Here is a 19,709-nt window from a genome sequence, read left to right as displayed (position 1 = left end):
TGCAAACATGGCTATAAATATGCTGTGCAGGCTAGAGTCGTAGTGCTATTCAAAGAGCAACTGGACAAGGATCCATGTTCTCCAGACATGTGTATGTCACATACTGCAGCTTGAATTTTTGCAGCAGCTGTGCTACTCTGCAAACAAGGTGGAGACAGAGAAGAAGCCTCAGCAAGGGCAAAAGGGACATTATCAGTATCAAGTGGAGGAATTTACAAACAGGGCCTTTGTCAGACCCCCGGAAAACTGGATTATCTAGGCAGAAACTGAAAGGTATGGTATGCTCACCTGTACAGCTATGAGGCTGTAGATGTACACACATATGCATGCACACACTTACAGAGATACATATACATTTGCTTGTGTGGGTGTACGTGTGTGAGAGAAGGAGAAAGTATATCCATGTGGATAAATGTGTATGTGTATGCACTTTTAATTGTCTATGTCATGAGTTCAGGCTTAAGATCAGATGTATGTGTAGTTTTGTACATATAAGTGGTTGCTTATACCTGTGTGCATCATGGGTGGTATATCAATCTGGCTATAAGTGCATAAGCACATGTGCAAGTCTATAGATAAACTTATGTATGTGGTAATCATGATGATAATTCAAAGCTGTTTTCAAAGGGCTTTCACATCCATCTTTTCATTTGAACCTTATCGTAAGACTGTGAGGTAGGGATTATGATGCTCCCACTGCCCCTTTTTTACAGATAGGGAGTGAAGCTCAGACTTGGTCAAGATTGCAGATCAGGTAAATGGCAAATCCAGGACTCTAACACTGGTCTGTCTGTTATAAGATCCTGTGCCTTACCCTATACCACAAAGCATGTGGAAAAGTGAGGCAAAGGAGAGTTGAACTTTGGGGTCTTCTTTGTGACTTCCCACTCCAAGCCTATCTTTTCCTTTAGTGCTAAAAACAGATTCCATTTTTAAAAAGAGAGCCTCAAGGCAAATGTTAGTCTCTGTTGAGCTATGGACTGGAAAGTAGCCTTTAGGTTGGGTGGTCTTACGTGGAGATAATAAGCAGATCCACTCATGGGACACAGATGAGCCATTGCCTTCTTGAGCAAGTGATACGCTGGAGCCCATAGGTGTGTGATGAGGGTGGGGGTCCTGTGATTAGGAGCTGGAACAATAGGTTTTTTACCTCCCTATTCTCTCTTCTTGCTGCCTGTGGATCTATCTGTCTTCTCTTCCTAAAAGCTGCAGTTTCTTAACATCTGGTCTGACCGGTTTCACCTGAGCTTTCCATGTTTGAGATATTCTGTGAGGAAGGCAGCAAATAAACCTGTCTGGAGTCCTGCTGACCTCCGTTATCCAGGCCACCAGGTCCCTGCAGCTGTTTGGCCAGGAGATCTAAGGAAACCTTGCTTTTGGCTAGTTTTTCCATAGGCAAAATATCTAGGGTAAGGCAAAAAACACTGGCTCTTGGAACATAAAACTGTGCTGTTCACCATTTGGATGGTTAGAACCTGGCCAAGATGTGTAGGGTAATGAAGATACTGATAGTGACTCCAAGTTTTCCGGGAACACTGAACTGAAGTCCTTGAACAAGTTAGGGTTCAGGGAAGGAGCTTGATCTCCTCGTCATGTGGAGGCAAAAGAGCCTCACACATTCCTCTTCCGTATCATGACCATGCTCAGTCATCTGAACTTGTCACTAGAACTTTAACTTGCTAATGTTTAGAGCTTCCTGCAGGGGGCCTTATTTGGACTTCCAGGCATTTGTCCTTCTCTTCCCCTGGCCCCAGAAGATAAACCATCCTTCCAAGTAACAGGATGGGAGGTCCCAACCGGCAAGGAGGTCATGAGGCTTGGCAGGTTAAGCTCTCAGAAGCTGGGACACGGGGCACCCCGCTGTGGATGGAGCAGCTTGGGTTCAAAACTGTTCTTTGTGAATGTGTAGACCCCTCTTAGTCATTGGTTCCCTCCAGAGCATAGGGAGGAGCATACAGGCTGGCGTGGCCAGTACAGGATTATCCAATAGATGGATGAGCATGAGCTTAGGGCACCAGTGAAGCAGGACCACCATCAAATGAGAAAAACATAGATTTAATTATTTCAGAATTTGGCCATCAGTAAACCAGTATTTAGAACCTCTAAAGGTCTTAATCTGGTCCTAGGTGTGGCCAACATCAGAACAGCCTAGAAGGTACCTTGATAAGAAACCCCTAACTCCCTAAATTTCTGACTGGGTAATACTGAGCTCCTTTGGGCTCACTTGGGGGTCATATTTGCTCTCCGAAACCCAGCTGTATAGATGCATGAGCTGTAGTCTACTCAGTAGATAATAAGAATAGGAAACATTTACATAGTACTTTGCATATGCCAGGCACTGTTCTAAGCTAGCTAGCTAGAGATACATATATAGACATAGATATCAACTCATTTAACAACCCTACGTGGTAAGTACTCTTGCTATCTTCCTGTTACAAATGAGGAAATAGAGGCACAGAGAGTTTAAGTGCCTTACCACAATAAACAGCTAGTGAATGGTGGAGCCAGGATTAATCCAGACAGTGTGGCTCACTCAAGTGGGCTCCATGAAAGGGGGACTTTCAATAGTATCTTACCCATAAGACACAAACCCTTTTTTAAAAGTAAAACCAACGTCTTAGAAAAGTGATCTTAAAGTGGAGATTATTAAAGAGATTTCCAGAGATATTGACTCAGCATATTACAATCTGTCCCACCAAACATTAGCTTCGCATTGAAATTCTTGCTCACTTGCACGCATGTGCACACACACACACGCACACACTCTTTCTTTTTCCCCTCTCTTGGATAGAATTCTCCAAGGATATAGGATAGAGACTATGAGATAGATACCCTTTCCAAAACTCACCTTTGCTCAAATTTGAGAGGATCTGTTTTCCATTTTCATCAGAGAAGTTCTCTTCCACTCACAACCTCACCACTCTCCATCACCCTCAGCCCCTTGTCAGGAAGTTCCCAAAGCCTCCTTGGTTTACAGATACCATTGGTTCTAAGTGTCACTAAGTCTCTGGGAAGTTCAACTTTCTCAATGCATAAGTGGAGAAATTTGAAGTTGAGAAAGGGGAAGGGACTTGGCAGGGTCAGAAAGACAGCCAGTAACAGAGCCAGAACCAGAACCCAGGTCTCCTGACTCTTAGTCCAGTGCTCTTTCTTGATCCCAGCCAGCAGGCATTATTTATGTCCAGATCCTTCCTTTCATGAGCCCCTGAACTTTTAGACTCTCAGTTCTTTGTTTCATCATACTATACTGCTTCTTACCCATACACTTAAACTTTAAGCTGCTACTAAGTTTAGGAAAATTTTTATTCCACCTTTCAGGTAGCTTCTACATTTCTTCCCCCATAGAACATGGAATTGGGAGGCCTCAGTTGTAGTCCCAGATCCACTAAAAAATAAAAAATAAAAAAATATATATATATATGCATATACATATATATAAGAGATGGGATCTTGCTCTTTTGTCCAGGCTAGGTTGCAGTGGCATCATTAAAACTCACTGCAGCCTCAAACTCCTGGGCTTAATCTGCTAAATATTAAATGTATTACCTCAGAGCACTCACTTGCCCTCAATGAAAATGCTGTCCATTTTCTGCAACTGTAAAGTGGGAATATGAATCTCTATACAGTCCTTCACTGCAGTGACCTTTTCCCTAAGTAACACAAACCACGTTGACTTTTCATTTTCCAGAAACTCCCAACATAGCACTTGATGTGACCAAAAATATTGGCACATGATGAAATTCAATTGGGTATTTTATTTCATAACTGCCTCTGTTGCAAGTGTCAATGTAAACTAAGATGTAGGGCTGGGCGCAGTGGCTCACACCTGTAATCTCAGTACTTTGGGAGGCCGAGGCAGGCGGATCACAAGGTCAGGAGTTCAAGACCAGCCTGACCAACATGGTGAAACCCCGTCTCTACTAAAAAAAAAAATACAAAAATTAGCTGGGCATGGTGGCATGTGCCTGTAATCCCAGCTACTTGGGAGGCTGGGGCAGGAGAATCGCTTGAACCTGGGAGGCGGAGGTTGCAGTGAGCCGAGAAGCCGAGATCGCGCCACTGCACTCCAGCCTGGGCGACAGAGCAAGACTCCATCTCAAAAAAAAAAAAAAAAACTAAGATGTAAACTACAATGCCCACACACACAGGGAATTATTATCATTCAATATTCTTCCCTCTCCTAGGGCTTATGGGATCTGAGGACCTGTTTGGGACACAGAGTGAGGGGTTGAGAGCTGCTGCTACTTATGCTCTTCTTTTCCTTGGACCTCTTAGAAATGCACTTGGGTGGCTGACATGGAAGAGCAGGTGGTGGGGGCTGAGTAGGCTGTGCCACAAACCATCTGTAGGCACCTCATTCTGTGGCCCAGTGCCCAAACATTCCCCCTCCCCGTGTCCTTCTCCCCAAATGTCCTCAGTATTTTCCTCTCCTCCTGCCCCTCCACCCCACCTGCTGGGTAAGGCCTAATGGGGAACAGTGACTCACTAGGCTGCCAGAGGGCAAAGACCCAGAATCCAAGCAACAGCCCAACTGTCCATTTCTCTGCCCCCACTCTGCCACTGCCCAATTCTCCACTTAGCTAAACCCTATTTCAAATTCCAATTCTATCAGGGCCTTGATTCCTCCTGCCCTCACAATCATTTCTCTTTTTCTACATCACCACATGAAAATTGCATTCAATGTAATATACACACTTTTTTTTTTAACTACTTAGCACAACTGTAGTTGTTTGGTGTGTTACGTCTTCTCAAGGGAATCATACACTTCTTGAGGGACCCTTTTCCTTCTCTGGTGCATCCAAGGTCCAGTCTAACATAGGTCAAAGACTTATTGACTTGAATTCAACCAATATTAATTGAATTGGAGGTGGAAGGTATAGGGAGGGCTGGTGAGCAGGGAGAGCACAAACACTTAGTGAACACTTAGTACGTGCCAGGCTGTATGCTAGATGTTTTACATGCCTCATCTCATTTAATCTCCACACCAGCAATGACAGATGGTATTATTATACTTATTTTATGTATGAGAAAACTCAGACTCCAAGAAGTTTTAAAACTTTGTCAAGGCAAGTCATGTGGAAAGTAATCTGAATCTAGCACTGTTTGACACTAAAGCCCCATAGTCAAAGGTTAGTAGCAGTCTGAATGTAAGGTGTTGATTAAATAGATTGTGATACGGCCATAAAATGGAATATGGTGCAATCATTTAAAAAAAATGAAGACTTTATGAACTTAATGTACCAAGATATAGTTCGAAGTATGAAAAGCAAAGTGGAGGATAAGGTGGATGGTAGCCTACAATTTGTACTTTACAAGTAGGGCATACCACATGTTCCTATAAGTGGGAGCTAAACATTGAATACACATGATCATAAAGATGGGAACAATCGACATTGGGGATCACTAGACAGGGGAGGGAGGGGTGCATGGGCTGAAGGACCACTTGTTGGGTACTATGCTTATGGCTTGGGTGATAGGATCATTAAGACCCCAAGCCTCAGCGCCACATAATTTACCCACGTAAGAAATCTGCACGGGTACTTTTTTTTTTTTTTGAGACAGAGTCTCACTGTGTTGCCAAGGCTGGAGTGCAGTGGCACAATCTTGGCTCACTGCAGCCTCCGCTTCCTGGGTTCAAGCAATTCTCCTGCCTCAGCCTCCCAAGTAGCTGGGATTACAGGTGCACACCACTGCGCCCAGCTAATTTTTATATTTTTGGTAGAGACGGGATTTCACCATTTTGGCCAGGCTGGTCTTGAACTCCTGACCTCAAGTGATCCACCCACTTCGGCCTCTCAAAGTGCTGGGATTACAGGTGTGAGCCACCATGCCTGGCCTGTGTGCTCTTTAATCTACAGTAAAAGTTGAAAGTGTTAAGGGTAGGGTATACACACACACATGTGCACACACACAATTGCTTGTACATATACAGAGTATCTCTGAAGGGACACACCAGATAACACTGGTGGCCTTTAGGGAGGGAAACAGGGTGGCTGGGAGATAGGACTGGGAAAGAGACTTTTCACCATCATACCTTTTGAATTTTGTCTCCATCTCTTTTCACAAAGTAGTGCCTGGGGATTGACTTTGAAAAGTTCAGGGAGAGAGAAAGGGGAGAAGAATGCCAGTGATTGAGCTGGGGAACACCTAATGTGACAGCAGCCTACCCCTTATTCCCCAGTCCTCTGACAAACCAAGCTCTACTATAAGCATCTACTCACAATGCTGATTAAAGTCACATCTTTCCAGGTCTCAGTTTTTCACCTTAAGATGGGAACCAGAGGGAGTAAGACTGTGATTTCCAAAATGCCTTCCAGATCAGAAGGCATTTAAATTACTGAAAATCAATATGGTGAGCCCTAGTATATTTGAAATCTTAGTCTTAAAGAAGGGTTTAGGAATTTTGTTTTGTTGTTTGCAACAAAAAAGCAAAACATTTTTGTTCTGATTTGCCTACTAGCTGGTCTTAATGAAAACTCCCTTAGTGGCCATTGAAATGCTTAATCAAAACCGCTTTTGCAATCCTTCTTTGTGAAGGCCACAATCCTGTGGCCTCTGTTTTCTGGAGCTATCCTGTTCAGAACACAAGGAAACTGGCCCACTCCAAAGCTGAATACAAAGGAGCAAAGCTCCTTCTATGCTTGATGTCCCCTAGCCCAGACCTTCTGACCCTAAATATCCCTTTCCTTATTCTTCGTTACCTGCAGGAGAACAGAGGCTCTGTGAGAGACCCTCGGGAGGAAGTGACACCCTAACTCCACCCCACCATCTGCCCCCAACCCGTAGCAACTCCTACTAAAAAAACTCAGTCCTTGACTTGTAGGGAGGTTTGTGAGCTCCTGCCAAGTGCTGTAAATATTTCAACATGCCTTGCTTCCTTGAATGTATATGACCTAGGATCTGGCCCCTCCTCTCCCTGGGCTCTCAGAGAACTGAGGAACAAAGAAAACACAGCTAGTATTTAGCTACAGGACACAGGGGTCAAATTGCAGAAGAACACAGTGGGGAGATGGAAAAGATGGAGTGGGAAGGTGGGAGACGGGGAGGAAATACTTAGAGGAACATTTAGAGAAATGGATAGGGACTCTGTTTTTAGAGGCTGGAAAAGGATAATAATAATAACAACCACTTCATAATTTACAAAGATCTTTCACATACTCACACTTTCATTTGACCCTTCATTTTCTTATTAAAGTAGATACTGTATGTCTTATTTTGTAGATAAGAATACTGAAGCCCAGAAAGTTATGTGACTTGTTCAGGGCTAAACAACTAAGAAGAGACAGTTTATTTTTCAACTTTTATTTTAGGTTCCGGTGTACATGTACAGGTTTGTTACATGGGTAAATTGCATGTTGCTGAGGTTTGGTGTACGATGATCCTGTCACCCAGCTAGTGAGTATGGTACCTGATGGGTAGTTTGTAAACTGTCATCCCCTTCCCACCCTTCCCCATCTGGTAGTCTCCAGTGTCTATTTTTCCCATCTTTATGTCCATGTATGTCAATGTTTAGCTCTCACTTAAAAGTGAGAACATGTGGTATTTGGTTTTCTGTTTGTTAATTCGCTTAGGATAATGGTCTCTGGCTGCATCCATGTTGTATCCACGTTGCTGTAAAGGACATAATTTCATTCTTTTTATGACTGCATAATATTTCATGGTGTATATCTACCACATTTGGTTTATCTGATCCACCATCAATGAGCACCTAAGTTGATTCCATGTCTTTGCTACTATAAATAGTGCTGCAATGAACACATACAAGCATGTGTCATTTTTGGTAGAATGATTTGTTTTCCTTTGGCTATGTACCCAGTAATGGGATTGCTGGGTCAAACGGTAGTTCTGTTTTAAATTCTTTGAGAAATCTCCAAACTGAGACTGGGTGCAGTGGCACACGCCTGTAATCCCAGCACTTTGGGAGGCCAAGGAGGGCCAATGGCTTGAGTCCAAGAGTTCGAGATCAGCCTGGGCAACATGAAGAAACCCCATCTCTACAAAAAATACAAAAATTAGCTGGGTGTGGTCATGTGCACCTGTAGTCCCAGCAACTTGGGAGACCGAGGTGGGAAGATCCCTTGAGTCTGGGAGGTCAAGGCTGCAATGAGCGAAGATCATGCCACTGCACTCCAGCCTGGGTGACAGTGAGATGCTGTCTCAAAACAACGACAACAAACTCCAAACTGTTTCCAGCTGAACTAATTCACATTTCCACCAACAGTGTATAAGTGTTCCTTTTTCTATACAGCCTTACCAGTACCTGTTATTTTTTGATTTTTTAATAACAGCCATACTGACTGGTGTGAGATGGTATCTCATTGCGGTTTTGATTTGCATTTTGAAGAGAAAGTTTCTATGGACCTTTTGGACTCAAGAATTATGACGCTTTGCATATAGATCTGGGTAGAGTAAAATGGGTAGTTAGAAGAGTATGCCATGTATCATGAGACTATCAATCTTTTGATTTATTAACCACTTCTTGGTCATCTCTTTTTATCCTTGAGTCATAAGGATGCCGGAAGGTACAGGAATGAAAAACTGCAACTCCCTTGGTAGTTGCCCCCTACACCTTCACTATGTCTTAGGTGAGGTCTAAAAGCAGGAGTTCTAAACTCAGACTTTCTGGGTCCAAATCCTGGCTCAGCCATTATCTGCTATGAGTTTGAGCAAGTTACTTAATTTGTGTGCTTCTCTTTATCTGTGAAATAGAGGAAATAATGGTACCTACCTCATACGGTTGTTGAGAATTAAAATAAGTTGGTACATGTAAAGTGCTTAGTATAATGTCTCGCACAGACTTAATTGCTAAATGTAAAATAAATGTTGGCAATTATTATTACTATTACTACCACCACTATTATTATACTTATTAGGGTGCATATTAGGCAGATGTAAGGAGGTAAATGTCAACGAAACTCCACCGTGGAATGCAGCAGAGCAGCCATCATTAGGCTGTGTGCTTCACATTTTTTTCCCAGTAGCAGGGAAGGCTTATAAGAAGTCATCTCTATTCTTCTACCTGGTCTCCCCTAGCATTAGTGACACCTCCACACAAGGGACATGGGCCATGAACAAAGGAAGAGCTCTTTTCTTTGTGAGAAGCCCAGTGACCTGAACAAGTGACTGAACCTGTGACCTCAGTCTCATAGGCACCATGTTCTAAGTAACTGTGCTAACCGGCTTGGACAGACATCACACACCCTGCTGTACACACATACACATAGGTCTGGACACATGAGTGCATGCATAATCCTTCCAGTCTGGATAAGCGGGTAGGTGAGGAGATCCATGGGTTAAGTTGAGGAAAAAGATGGTATGGGCATTGCTTGTTTGCCAACATTTCCCTTTCTTTTCCCCTTCAGCCATGTAAAAGCAGAAGAGCAACTAAACTGGGAGCTTCACTCCCCCACCTCCACCCTCCCTGAAGGCACTTTTTTTTTTTTTTTTTTGAGACAGGGTCTCACTTGTCACCCAGGCTGGAGTGCAGTGGTGTGATCATGGCTCATTGCAACGTCAACCGCCTTGGCTCAAGAGATCCTAGTATCTCAGCCTTCCAAGTACCTGTGACCACAGGCATGTGCCACTATGCCAGCCTAGTTTTTAAAAATTTTTTTTGTAGAGACGGGGTATCCCTACGTTGCCCAGGCTGGCCTCAAACTCCTGTGCTCAAGTGATCCTCCTGCCTCAGCCTCCCAAAATGCTGGGATTACAGGCTTGAGCCACTGGGCCTGGCCTATTTTTTTCTTTTTCTTTCTTTTTGTTTTTGAGACAGGTGCAGTGGTGATCATGGCTCACTGTAGCCTCAACCTCCTGGGCTGGAGCAATCTTCCTGTAAAGGCACTTTTGACTCTAGTTAGGACTTGAGTGTCTGTCTTCTCCCTTCTCTGACCCCTCTACAACCAATTGTGCAGCAGTTTTGGCAAGAAAATAGATGTCAGGGGCTCAAAATAGAATGAACCAGAAACACGGAAGCTACCAAAAACCAGTATGAAATCTCTGGAAGTTCAGCTGGCCCAGGAGATGGGGGACAATGATAGTCAGGATTTGAAAAGAAAGGAATACAAGTAATGACGACATTTGTTGAATATTATTGAGTAAGACTTTCTACAATACTATCTTCTGAGCTGGGTTACTAGGGCTGTGGAAAGAGGTGTAGAAGTGACAAAAAGGGTGTCATAGCAGCTATCTTTATGCGAAAATCCAGAGGTGATGGCTTCCACACTCTTGAGTGCTCCATCGAAAGTCACCCTTCACCCAGAAAGTGGAAAGTAAGAGAGGAAAGGAAGGGGAAAGGGGGAAGGGAGGCCTCTGTAGGATATGTAGGAGTGGGCTTGTGACTCTGGCAGGAGTTGGGCCTATACAACATCCCAAACCCCAATTGTTCCTCTAACTGAGCAGTAGGAAGAAAAAGAAAAGAGGGAACAATACTGGGAAAAAAGGATATGGCACATATAGCAAACGGGATAAAAAATGCACTGTGAAAGTAGGAGAAGCTGAGAAAATATGTGATTGGGACAGCCAATTTCATCCCTTCTCCCACCAATGCTGGAAACTGGAGCGAAGTTGAGGATAAAAGAGGGTGAGACTCCTAGGGTGAAGAGGCTGCACTTCCAATCAAGCCACCCAAACAGGCCACATTCCCCATCCACAAGGAGGTTTCAAGCGATTTCACATTATCTACCATAGCACCCAGCTTCAGGCAGGTGATGAAATCTCTCTAGGTGTAGTCTTCTGTCACCCCTAAAGCCAGAGAGAGCTGGGGTTGCCTAAACCCGCTTCCCAGTAATATTTGAATACTGGGAGAGATACAGGAGGATGAAGGGAGAAAGAGACTTGCAATAAAGTTTCCCAGCCCCACTGCTGGGGAGTTGCAAATGGGTCCAGTTCAAGAGGTACAACCCAGGCTGGCCATACTCTTTTCATCACTCTCGCCTAGCAAGCTTCTTAGTCTGGTTCCTTTGCACTAGTACAGCATAATCTTTACAGAAGCCTCTGGTACACCTAATTCCATGAACAGATGGGAAATGACTTATTTCAGATGGAATATTCATAATCTATGGCTCAGGGTGTAGGGTATGGGTGTGTGTGTGTGTGCGCGTGCGCACATGTGTATACGTGTAGAACAAAGCCTTTTCTCTAGGGTTCATTCATTCAATCTCAAGTGAGACAACACCTTTCAAGACAGGAAATCCCACTCCGTCATTCACACAATCTGAAAAGAGTAGTTTTTATCTTTTCACAATGCAACAAAACCATAAAATGAGGCTGGTGGGAAAAGCAGTGCATCTTCCTGGGAAACTGGTCTGCTCAAAAGGTTGATATGGCATCCTTTATATACTTCTACAAATGTTGACAGTCCAGCTGCTTGTTTACTCTTCATGGGCTGGAGGCAATACTGCCAATGACTTCCAAGGAAAAGGAAAGAGAGCTCTGTGCCTGCTACTTCCGTAGGCACACTCTCAGCTAAGCCCTGACGCTGCAGTTGACCAGGGATTGTGGGCATCTAATGGGCCTTCTCCAGGATCACAGTAGCAACCCTCCCCAACCCCACCACAGCAGGATCCAGGCAGTGGCCCTGAGCCAGCTATCAAAACGCCCTGTTTGAAGACCTCTGAAGGGAACCTCATTTAGGAATCCGTTTCCTCTGCTAGCTGGAAGTAACAGCAAACCAAGGTCACACTGACTATGCATTTCTGAGAAATAAGACTGTGCTGTGAGAAATTCAGTTTCAGAAGAGGGGTCCAAACTGAGGCTTGAGGAAATGTTTATAATTTAATACTTTTGAGGAACAGGTTCAAACGCTGGAAAACAGCAGCATACAGACCCACCCTGCTTGCCTGCCAAATCCAGGGAGTTCTCTTGGAGACCCAGCTCTATACCAATCAGGACACTCTGGAAGAAGCAGCTCCACATGCAGGGTTGCCCTTACATACTAGGTAAAAAAGAGTGGGTAATTTTTAAACACATCTATACCCATGGGCAGCCCCATAGTCTTTAAATACAAATGACGTGGGGAAATGATGTATATAGGGCTTTTCCTTGCTTTCCCAATCTTCTCCCAATCCATCCTCACTGTCATTCAGGCAGCTTAACGAACTTTTATTTACTTAAATGAGTCAAAATGTATGACATATGAATAGTAAAGAATAAGATATCACATAATTTTAGAAGGATAGAATGGTAGGGCTAGAAAGTTTATTTAGTCAAACCCTCTCATTTTATAGATAGATAAACTGACATACAGAGAGGTGAAGTGCCTGTCCAAAGTCACAGAATAAGTTAGGGGCACAAGTTGTCTAAGTCACAGTTACTGCCTAGCTGGTATCACTGAGACTGCCAGCTTTGGGGAGTCCAGATTTGGCCCTGGGTCTTGCTTTTTTAGACTTAGAATGAGCATTTGAGGCCACTGTACAGTGATCCAGGCATCCAGCCTCAACCAGCTACCCCAACTCAAACAAGCATCCTCCTGGTTGGCCTCCAAATGACCCAATCTCTTATTCTCATCCCTTTCAGTATCAGTCATGGTCATAGTTCAAGATCCCGTTTGGTTGGAAAGGGGGCAGGGGAATGACGTGAGAGATGCCTGGCCAAGGGCTGTGTGGCTTGAAGCACCACAGCAGGCGCTAAGCCAACCTGATCTAGCTCTGCTGGACAGTAGTCAAGAGACTTCAGCTGAAGTCAAGAGATTGGCAGATTTGCTCAAAATACACTTTGCTCCCAAAGTCAGCAATTTAGTGTTACAGTCCAGTGAGACACTGAACCAAGCAATGAAAACCCCTAAGGTGAGAAGGAGAAAGACAGCCTACTCTACCTGGCCCCACCCAACCTTGGGACTCTTGGTTCACCCAAAGGCAGAGTGTATCATTCTTCCCCATGCCTAGAAAATTCTGTTTCCATCAGAGTGGACCATCAGCCTGAACTATCTTGTGCCTAGTAGTGAACCTTCCTGACCATTGTCCCTTTCTCTGGTGATGAGAGCCTCAGCCTTGACCCCCCTTGGGAGCTTACAAGGACCATGCTTATAAACTGCCCAGTAAAACAAAAATGCCTTCCATATTTTTTGGCTCAATGGTGGACCGGCAGTCAAGTTTTACTCTGGAGTACTTTTAAAAAGACTTAAGCATAGAGCCAATGTTAGCAACTCTGGCTTGTTCTGCCTTGTCCTCTGAACTCCCAACCCTAACCCTATTGCAGGTCCAACTCACTTAGGGTCCCAATATTGAGCTGGGGCCTACAATCAATGGCGTCTTGCTTCTCTTTCCCCTCTTTCCTCCAAAAGGCTTCCCTACCACCCCAAGAAGCTATGCTTGGGCCTTTACTTTCCACAGAATTGCCTGGTTGCCTCCTGCCCTGTCTGCTGTTTGGTCTGGGTTGGGGAACTCACAAATTTCCCATGATCTTGGCAAGAAATACAGGCTCATTTCCCTCCTGATCTTTTCCCTTTTTTCACTAAACCAGACTTTGATCACTTGCCTCCCTCTCAGGGACCTTTTGCCTGCCAATCCACCCAAGCCTAGGACCCAGGGAAAGTTGGCTTTCCTCCAAAACTGGTGAAGAGAGGGGATAAGATATACAGCTGGTGACACCACAAAACTATATACATCAAAGGGTCCACAAAAACTGCACATTGCATGCTCTAGTAAGGCCTGAATCCCATATCCCTTCTAACTTCTGTGGCTTTTTCCCATGCCCAGAGGCACTCTGATGTGGAGCTGTTTCTCAAACATCAAAACTACCTTTCTTCCCAGCTACTTGGGAGGCTGAGGCAGTAGGACTGCTGGAGGCCAGGAGTTTGAGACCAGCCTGGGCAACATAGCAAGAGTCTGTTTTTAAATAAATAAATAAATAAATAAATAAAAATTAGCCAGGTGTGGTGGTGCATGCCTGTAGTTCTAGCTACTTGAGAGGCTGAGGTGGGAGGATTGCTTGTGCCCAGGAGTTTGAAGGTGTCGTGAAATATGACTGCACCACTGCACTCCAACCTGGGCAACAGAGCAAGATCCCATCTCTAAAAATAAAGTATAAAAAACTACCTTTCTGTGGGGCTTCCTCACAACAATCCCAATCATCTGCAGGACCTTCCACCCATTAAGCCAATCAACACAGCTTTAGGTCTGTGAAGATATTAGGCCTAGTCAAAGAGAAATTGGGTTACGAGGTGCCTCCAAACACCAAATTCATAGACTCTTAGAGATGGAAGTCATGTCAGTTATTAATAAAAATGGACAATGCACCAAATTCCTTGAGCGTGGGGGTGTACATTCTGTTTCTCCCAGAATGGCTATTGGACAAATACTGGCTGATAAAAATGATACAAACTTCTATTAGCTTCTTCTATCCCTTTGAGACACCAGTGCTGTGGCACAGACGGCTGGGAAATTTTGAGTAAACAGCAGAAAGTGTCTGCAGGCAAAGACATTCAGAATCTCAGGATCTGAATGGTTGCTTGGGAAAGTTGAAGGGCTCAGCAAAGGTAGTACTGAGGATGAGATTTTCTAGGAGCTCCATGTGATAGGGTGTTCCTGACTTTTCCAAAATAAAAACTGTGGTGTCCCTAAGAACCTCTAGTATAAAAAATAATGTCACTGAGTTCAAGATACACCACAGCAAGGACCCAAGCCAAAGTATTCTGAGACCCTAGGGACATACCAAATTCCTTTCTGTTTCTTCCTGACCTATACTCACTATAATTTAAACCAGTGACCTCAGCCCCTCAGTGAACCTGGTCTGTGTCAGAGTATGCACTAGCCACACCTCTGCATAGCCAACTGCACCCCCACCCCCACCCCCACCCTCTAGCTGCACTGTGAGGTCTTGACCGGAAAGTCCCAGCCAGCCCTCCCCCTGAGTCCCCTATGATCACCTACTTTGAAGTCTGTTCCCCAGCAGTGAGCCTCTTCCTGGTAAAATAGTGGTTTTTCCAAGTTTTATTATACACTCCTAAGATCACAGCTCTAGGCCTCCTCACACCATATAAATGCCAGGGCCTAGCTTCAGCCTAGCCTCTACTGCTTCTCATCAAGTTTCACTCAGACTTTGCCACTCACTGATCCTGAAGGCCAACAGCCTGCCTTCAACCACAGGGCAATGCTCAGCAGGTGCCCTTGGAGGTAACCTAGGCAACAGCATGAGTCCCTACACTGCCTGCTTTCCCAGGAGCCCCTGAACTGCATCAAAGCAGGGAAAAAGGTGGTCCCAGGGGTGACTGTGGCAGCCATCTTCCCCGCAGAAGTTGCTCTACACTGTCCCAGGACCCCTCCATTCCAGCATCACAGTGGGCCTGGGTAGTCAAGAGACTTCCTTTGACAACCACTGACGCACTATCTTCATCGGGGCCTGCACACCGCTGCTGTGCCAATGGATCACAAGGTCTGAGGCACCAAGATCCCCAAAGCCCCTTCTGCCAGGGAAGTCCAGCAAAGCTGCAAACTAAAACCACAAGTCCTGGAGAGGGCCCAGGGAATCCACAGGTGGACACTCCAGAATTCAAGGTTTCTATGTTCACTTAATAATTCCCAGGTCCCCTCAAATGGCAGTAGAAATATGTGGGGGTTGGAGGTTGGCGAGAGGATGGAACTCCTCAGTCCGAGGGCAACACTGCGAAAAGCCACATATTCTGAGTTGTGAACTTGGGGCTGGTGGCAAGAGTCGAGCTGTCCTGAGGAGCCACGAGAGGGAGCAAGCCTTGCCAGAGAGGGCATCCCAATCCCCCGTCTTCGTCTGAATCCCTCACCAGAACTGCTGAGGGATTTCGCCAGCGGCTTTGCTGGGAAAGCGAGATGGTTCCTCTGACTTCTCCCAGCTCACAGGCGGCCTCAATGAGAAGAGCGCACACGCCTGGGGTCTTGCGTCCACTGGCCTGGAAAGCGAGGGCTATGCCCCCCAACTCTGTCTGAGATCAAGTCAGCTCCAGGCGAAAGCTGGAATGGCGGGTCTGGCACTCAGGCTGTAGGCCGAACGAGGCACCCCACCGGTAGCAGAGAGGCGCGGGTTGCCGGGGAAGGCAGGGCTGAAGTTGGGGGCGGTGCGGAGTGAGCAGCAGGGCCCAGCCTGCCTGCGGCCTCACGCCTCTCTGGCAGGAGACTGCGGAGACCGCCTCCCCGCCCGCTCTGGGGCTCGGCTCATAGGGCACGGAGATCCATTCACTCCCGCGGGGCGGCAGAGGACTGCCGGGCCCAGCTGGGCCGTAACGGCGGCGGCCAGAGACGCACTCACACCCCGACTCGAACTCCCTCCCTCCCTTTCTCTCTTGCAGACACGCACGCCTGCCATGTGTTTGACTCTTCGCTCATAGTCATCAGGATTCCTAAAGTGTTTTTAACAGAAAACACCTCCGCTTCCCCAAAGGAACCGGGGGGCTGCTGTGGAGATCAGCGGTACAGTGCTTCTCTCAGAGCCCGCCCCGCCTCTCAATTCTCTCCTCTCCTCATGACTTCTCCCCACCTCCAAAAAAAAAAAAAAAAAAAAAAAAAAGTCCTGCAAATATTTTCCCCCAGCACACAGGGGCAAAGGTACCTTAAACCTGAAAGGTGCATTTAGATTTGTCCCAGGGCAAAAAAAAAGTCCATTGCTTGCCAAGGATCAATGAATGTCCCAGTTCGTACCCCCGGGACGCCTTGCACCTGGTCTCCCCAGTCCAAGCTGCCCAAAGCCCCGCAACCCGCACCCTAGGAGAGCCATGGAAAAGGGGCAAGGGGCAAGGGGTAAGGGGTAAGGGGAGGAGTCGGAGAGGCGCGTTGGAGGGGCGCCTCGGACCGGGAGGTATGGGGTCGGTGGCAGCGGGAGCGGCCAACCTTGCCCAAAATGCCAAGTGGGGCGTGCGGGGCCACTCACCTGCTTGGAACTCCACTTGGCGATTTTTTTCCTTTTCCTCCTCTAGCAGCATGGAGTAGAGGATCCCGACAGAGTTATGGATGCCGAAGATGGAGCCGTTGCACCAGGTGGCAGCGAACACCACCACCCAGCCGAAGCCACCTTCGGGAGGCTGGAAGCCGCGCGCGGTGCCGCGGGTCTCTACCGTAGGCGTGGGCTCGGGTTCGTGCACCCGCTCGGACTCGAACTCCAGCTCCGGCAGGGGTGCGGGGTCCGGTAGGGGCTGGGGCTCCGGCTGGGGCTCGGGCGGGGGCACTGGCACGGGCTCGGGCTCGGGCTCAGGCTCCGGCTCCGGCTCTGGGCTACCCACCGGCTCCTGCTGTTCCTGGTCTGCCTCCTGCCAGGGCCCCTTTGCTTCCTCGCTCGCCTGGCTTTGCAGCGCCATCGCGGCGGGGGGACTGTGGCTGCTTGGGCCAGAGGAGCCGCTTTGTGGCTGGTACTTGTTTCTGCTGCTGCAGCTGCTGCTGCTCGGAGGGCTGCTGCTGCCGCTGCCGCTGCCTCCTCCTCCAGGCTCCGCGCCCCAGCTGGCCAGCCCGTCCCGCGACAGACGGTCCCTCGAGCCCTCTCCTCCTCCTCCCACGTCCAACCCCCCTCCTCCTCTCCCCATGTCATCTCTCTCTCCTCCCCCTCCTCCACACCCCCCACCTCTTCCTCCCTCAACAGGCAGCCGCTACAGCCTCGCTCTTCTCCCCAGCCCTTCCTCCTCCTTTTACTCGCCTACCTACTCCAGCCGCCACTGCCTCCCCCAGCTCCCTTCCCAAACTACTGAACCCTGTTCTTGCCCGGATGCCCGTTAGAGGAAAAGTTAAAATGGAAAAAAGGAAGCACAAACTATCCTGTTCTCCTGCCCTCTTTTCCCCGCAGGCTCTAGAACCGACATTGATCAACCCCGAGCCTCGGGAAGACCCCTCCTGTTTTTTGCTCCCATTCCCTCCTTCCTCACAAGCAGCCCGCAACTGAGGTGGCACCGGGGACCCTAGGACGACAGCTGGCCCGCGAGGAACCCCACCCTGCCCTCAGGAGCTCCCATGTCCCTCCTTGGACTTGAGGAGGACGACCTGAGGGGACAGCCTGGGCCTCGGACAGCGGGTGGACACAATCTTCTCGAGCCCGAGGACTCGGCCCCCCGCGGTCCTGCGCACCCCCGGGAGTCTCCCCCTGCCCCCGCTCTTCCCGGCAAATCCCTGGCGGCCTGGGAGGGGAGGAGGCGGCCATGCAGCGAGGCCCGCCCCTCCGGGCAGTCAATCAGGGCTTTGTTTGCGCCAACCTGGAGCCCGGAGGAGCCGCAGAGGGCCGGGTCTGGGCCGGGCCAGGGCCGAGTGTGGGCCAGGAGCCGGGCCAGGAAGGGAGGGAGGTGGCACCAGTGGGGGCCGGGCCCAGGCCCAGTCGGGAGCCGAAGCTCAGTTCAAGCTCCTCCCGACTCTCTGTCCCGGACTTAGGAGGAACGAGTTGGAGTCGGGTCCAGCCGCCAGTTTGGGCTTGGGCTGCCCCGCCCCCGATATCTCGGCTGGGCTGGTCCCTCAGGCCTCGGCCGCGGCTTTTCAGGTGCTGGAGACTCAGCGGAGCTGCAAGCGGACGGATGTCTTCCCAGCACCCACCGCCCCCTTCCGCCCACCTCAGGCATGCAGACATGGGAGTCCCACTGTATGTCGCAGACTGAGGCCCCAGCCCCACTGAGGGTAAGGGAGAGTTTGTTCCCCAGGAAGCGCGCCGGGTCAGGGAGAAGGAAAGGTGGGGGATCTGTCTTTCTGGTGGCCGGGCACTCAGCAGGGGTGCGCAGGGGTGCCCAGCCTCAGCCCTCAGGGCCCGCTCGGCGATACCGGGAAGCTCTGCCTCCCCTAAGGGTCTACGCGTCTAATGCACTAAACGTGAAGTCGTGGTGTCGTTACCAAGCTACTCGGCTTCCACGAGCGGGCGGGCGAGTGGCAAGACCTTTCTACCCTGCATCTCATTAACCCTCCTGATAAGTGAAAGACTGCATAGCCAGAGGTGATGCAGCTCCGGGGCTGCGTGGCTGCGCTAGATGCCTGTAAATACAGTCATTAAGCACCTGAGGGCTGGCGGAGCTGGGTGGAAGGATATAGACGTCCTGAGGGGCTTGCGCTGCCATATGAGAGGAATCAGCCAAATTCAAAAATCACAGGGCCACGCCACTCAGCAAGGAAGGCATTGCCCGAACAGAGCACGTCCCTTATTGCCCTAAGGTTTATTATTACCTGCTTTTTTGCACGAAAACTGAGGCTCAACGAGGTCAAGGCATTTATTAGCCTAAGATCATGGGCCAAGTCAAGGACAAGCTAGAATTCAAGGCAGGTCTCCATATAACGAGAAGCTTCATGCTCCCTGTGTTTCACCAAAAGAGTCTAGGATTTGAGGCTCCCTGGGAGGAGACAGAGGAGGGAAGGCAGGATCTGACTGCACTATCACAGTGGGCTTCTGGAAGAGGTGGTGTTCAAGATGGGCCTGGAATTTTTTTTTTTCTTTTTGAGACAGTCTCGCTCTGTAGCCCAGGCTGGAGTACAGTGGCGCGATCTTGGCTCACTGCAACCTCCGATCCCTGGTTCAAGCGATTCTTCTGCCTCAGCCTCCCGAGTAGCTGGGATTACAGTCGTGCGCCACCACACCCGCTAAGTTTTGTATTTTTAGTAGAGATGGGGTTTCACCATGTTGGCCAGGCTGGTTTCAAACTCCTGACCTCAAATGATCCACCCGCCTCGGCCTCCCAAAGTGTTGGGATTACAGGCATGAGCCACCGTTCCTGCAAGGCCTGGAATGTTGAGTAGGATTTTAAAAGGCCAAGGGTGGGGGAAGGTGGTCCCCTACATCAGAGCATGCTT

General features: G+C 48.2%; 1 protein-coding gene across 1 annotated transcript in view; it reads right to left on the bottom strand.

Annotated features, from left to right (window-relative positions):
* The window catches only part of SLC16A2 (solute carrier family 16 member 2), a 113,609-nt gene extending 95,151 nt beyond the window's left edge, over window positions 1–18,458 (bottom strand). The window contains exon 1 of the mRNA XM_003824391.7: window positions 16,834–18,458. Coding sequence (XP_003824439.2) covers window positions 16,834–17,479 — 646 coding nt within the window. The 5' untranslated portion in view covers window positions 17,480–18,458. The remainder of the gene's footprint in view (window positions 1–16,833) is intronic.
* Between the last annotated feature and the right edge of the window lie 1,251 nt (window positions 18,459–19,709).

This window comes from Pan paniscus, chromosome X, assembly GCF_029289425.2.
Source record: "Pan paniscus chromosome X, NHGRI_mPanPan1-v2.0_pri, whole genome shotgun sequence".
NCBI lineage: Eukaryota > Metazoa > Chordata > Mammalia > Primates > Hominidae > Pan > Pan paniscus.
This window is presented reverse-complemented; position numbering and strand designations above follow the sequence as displayed.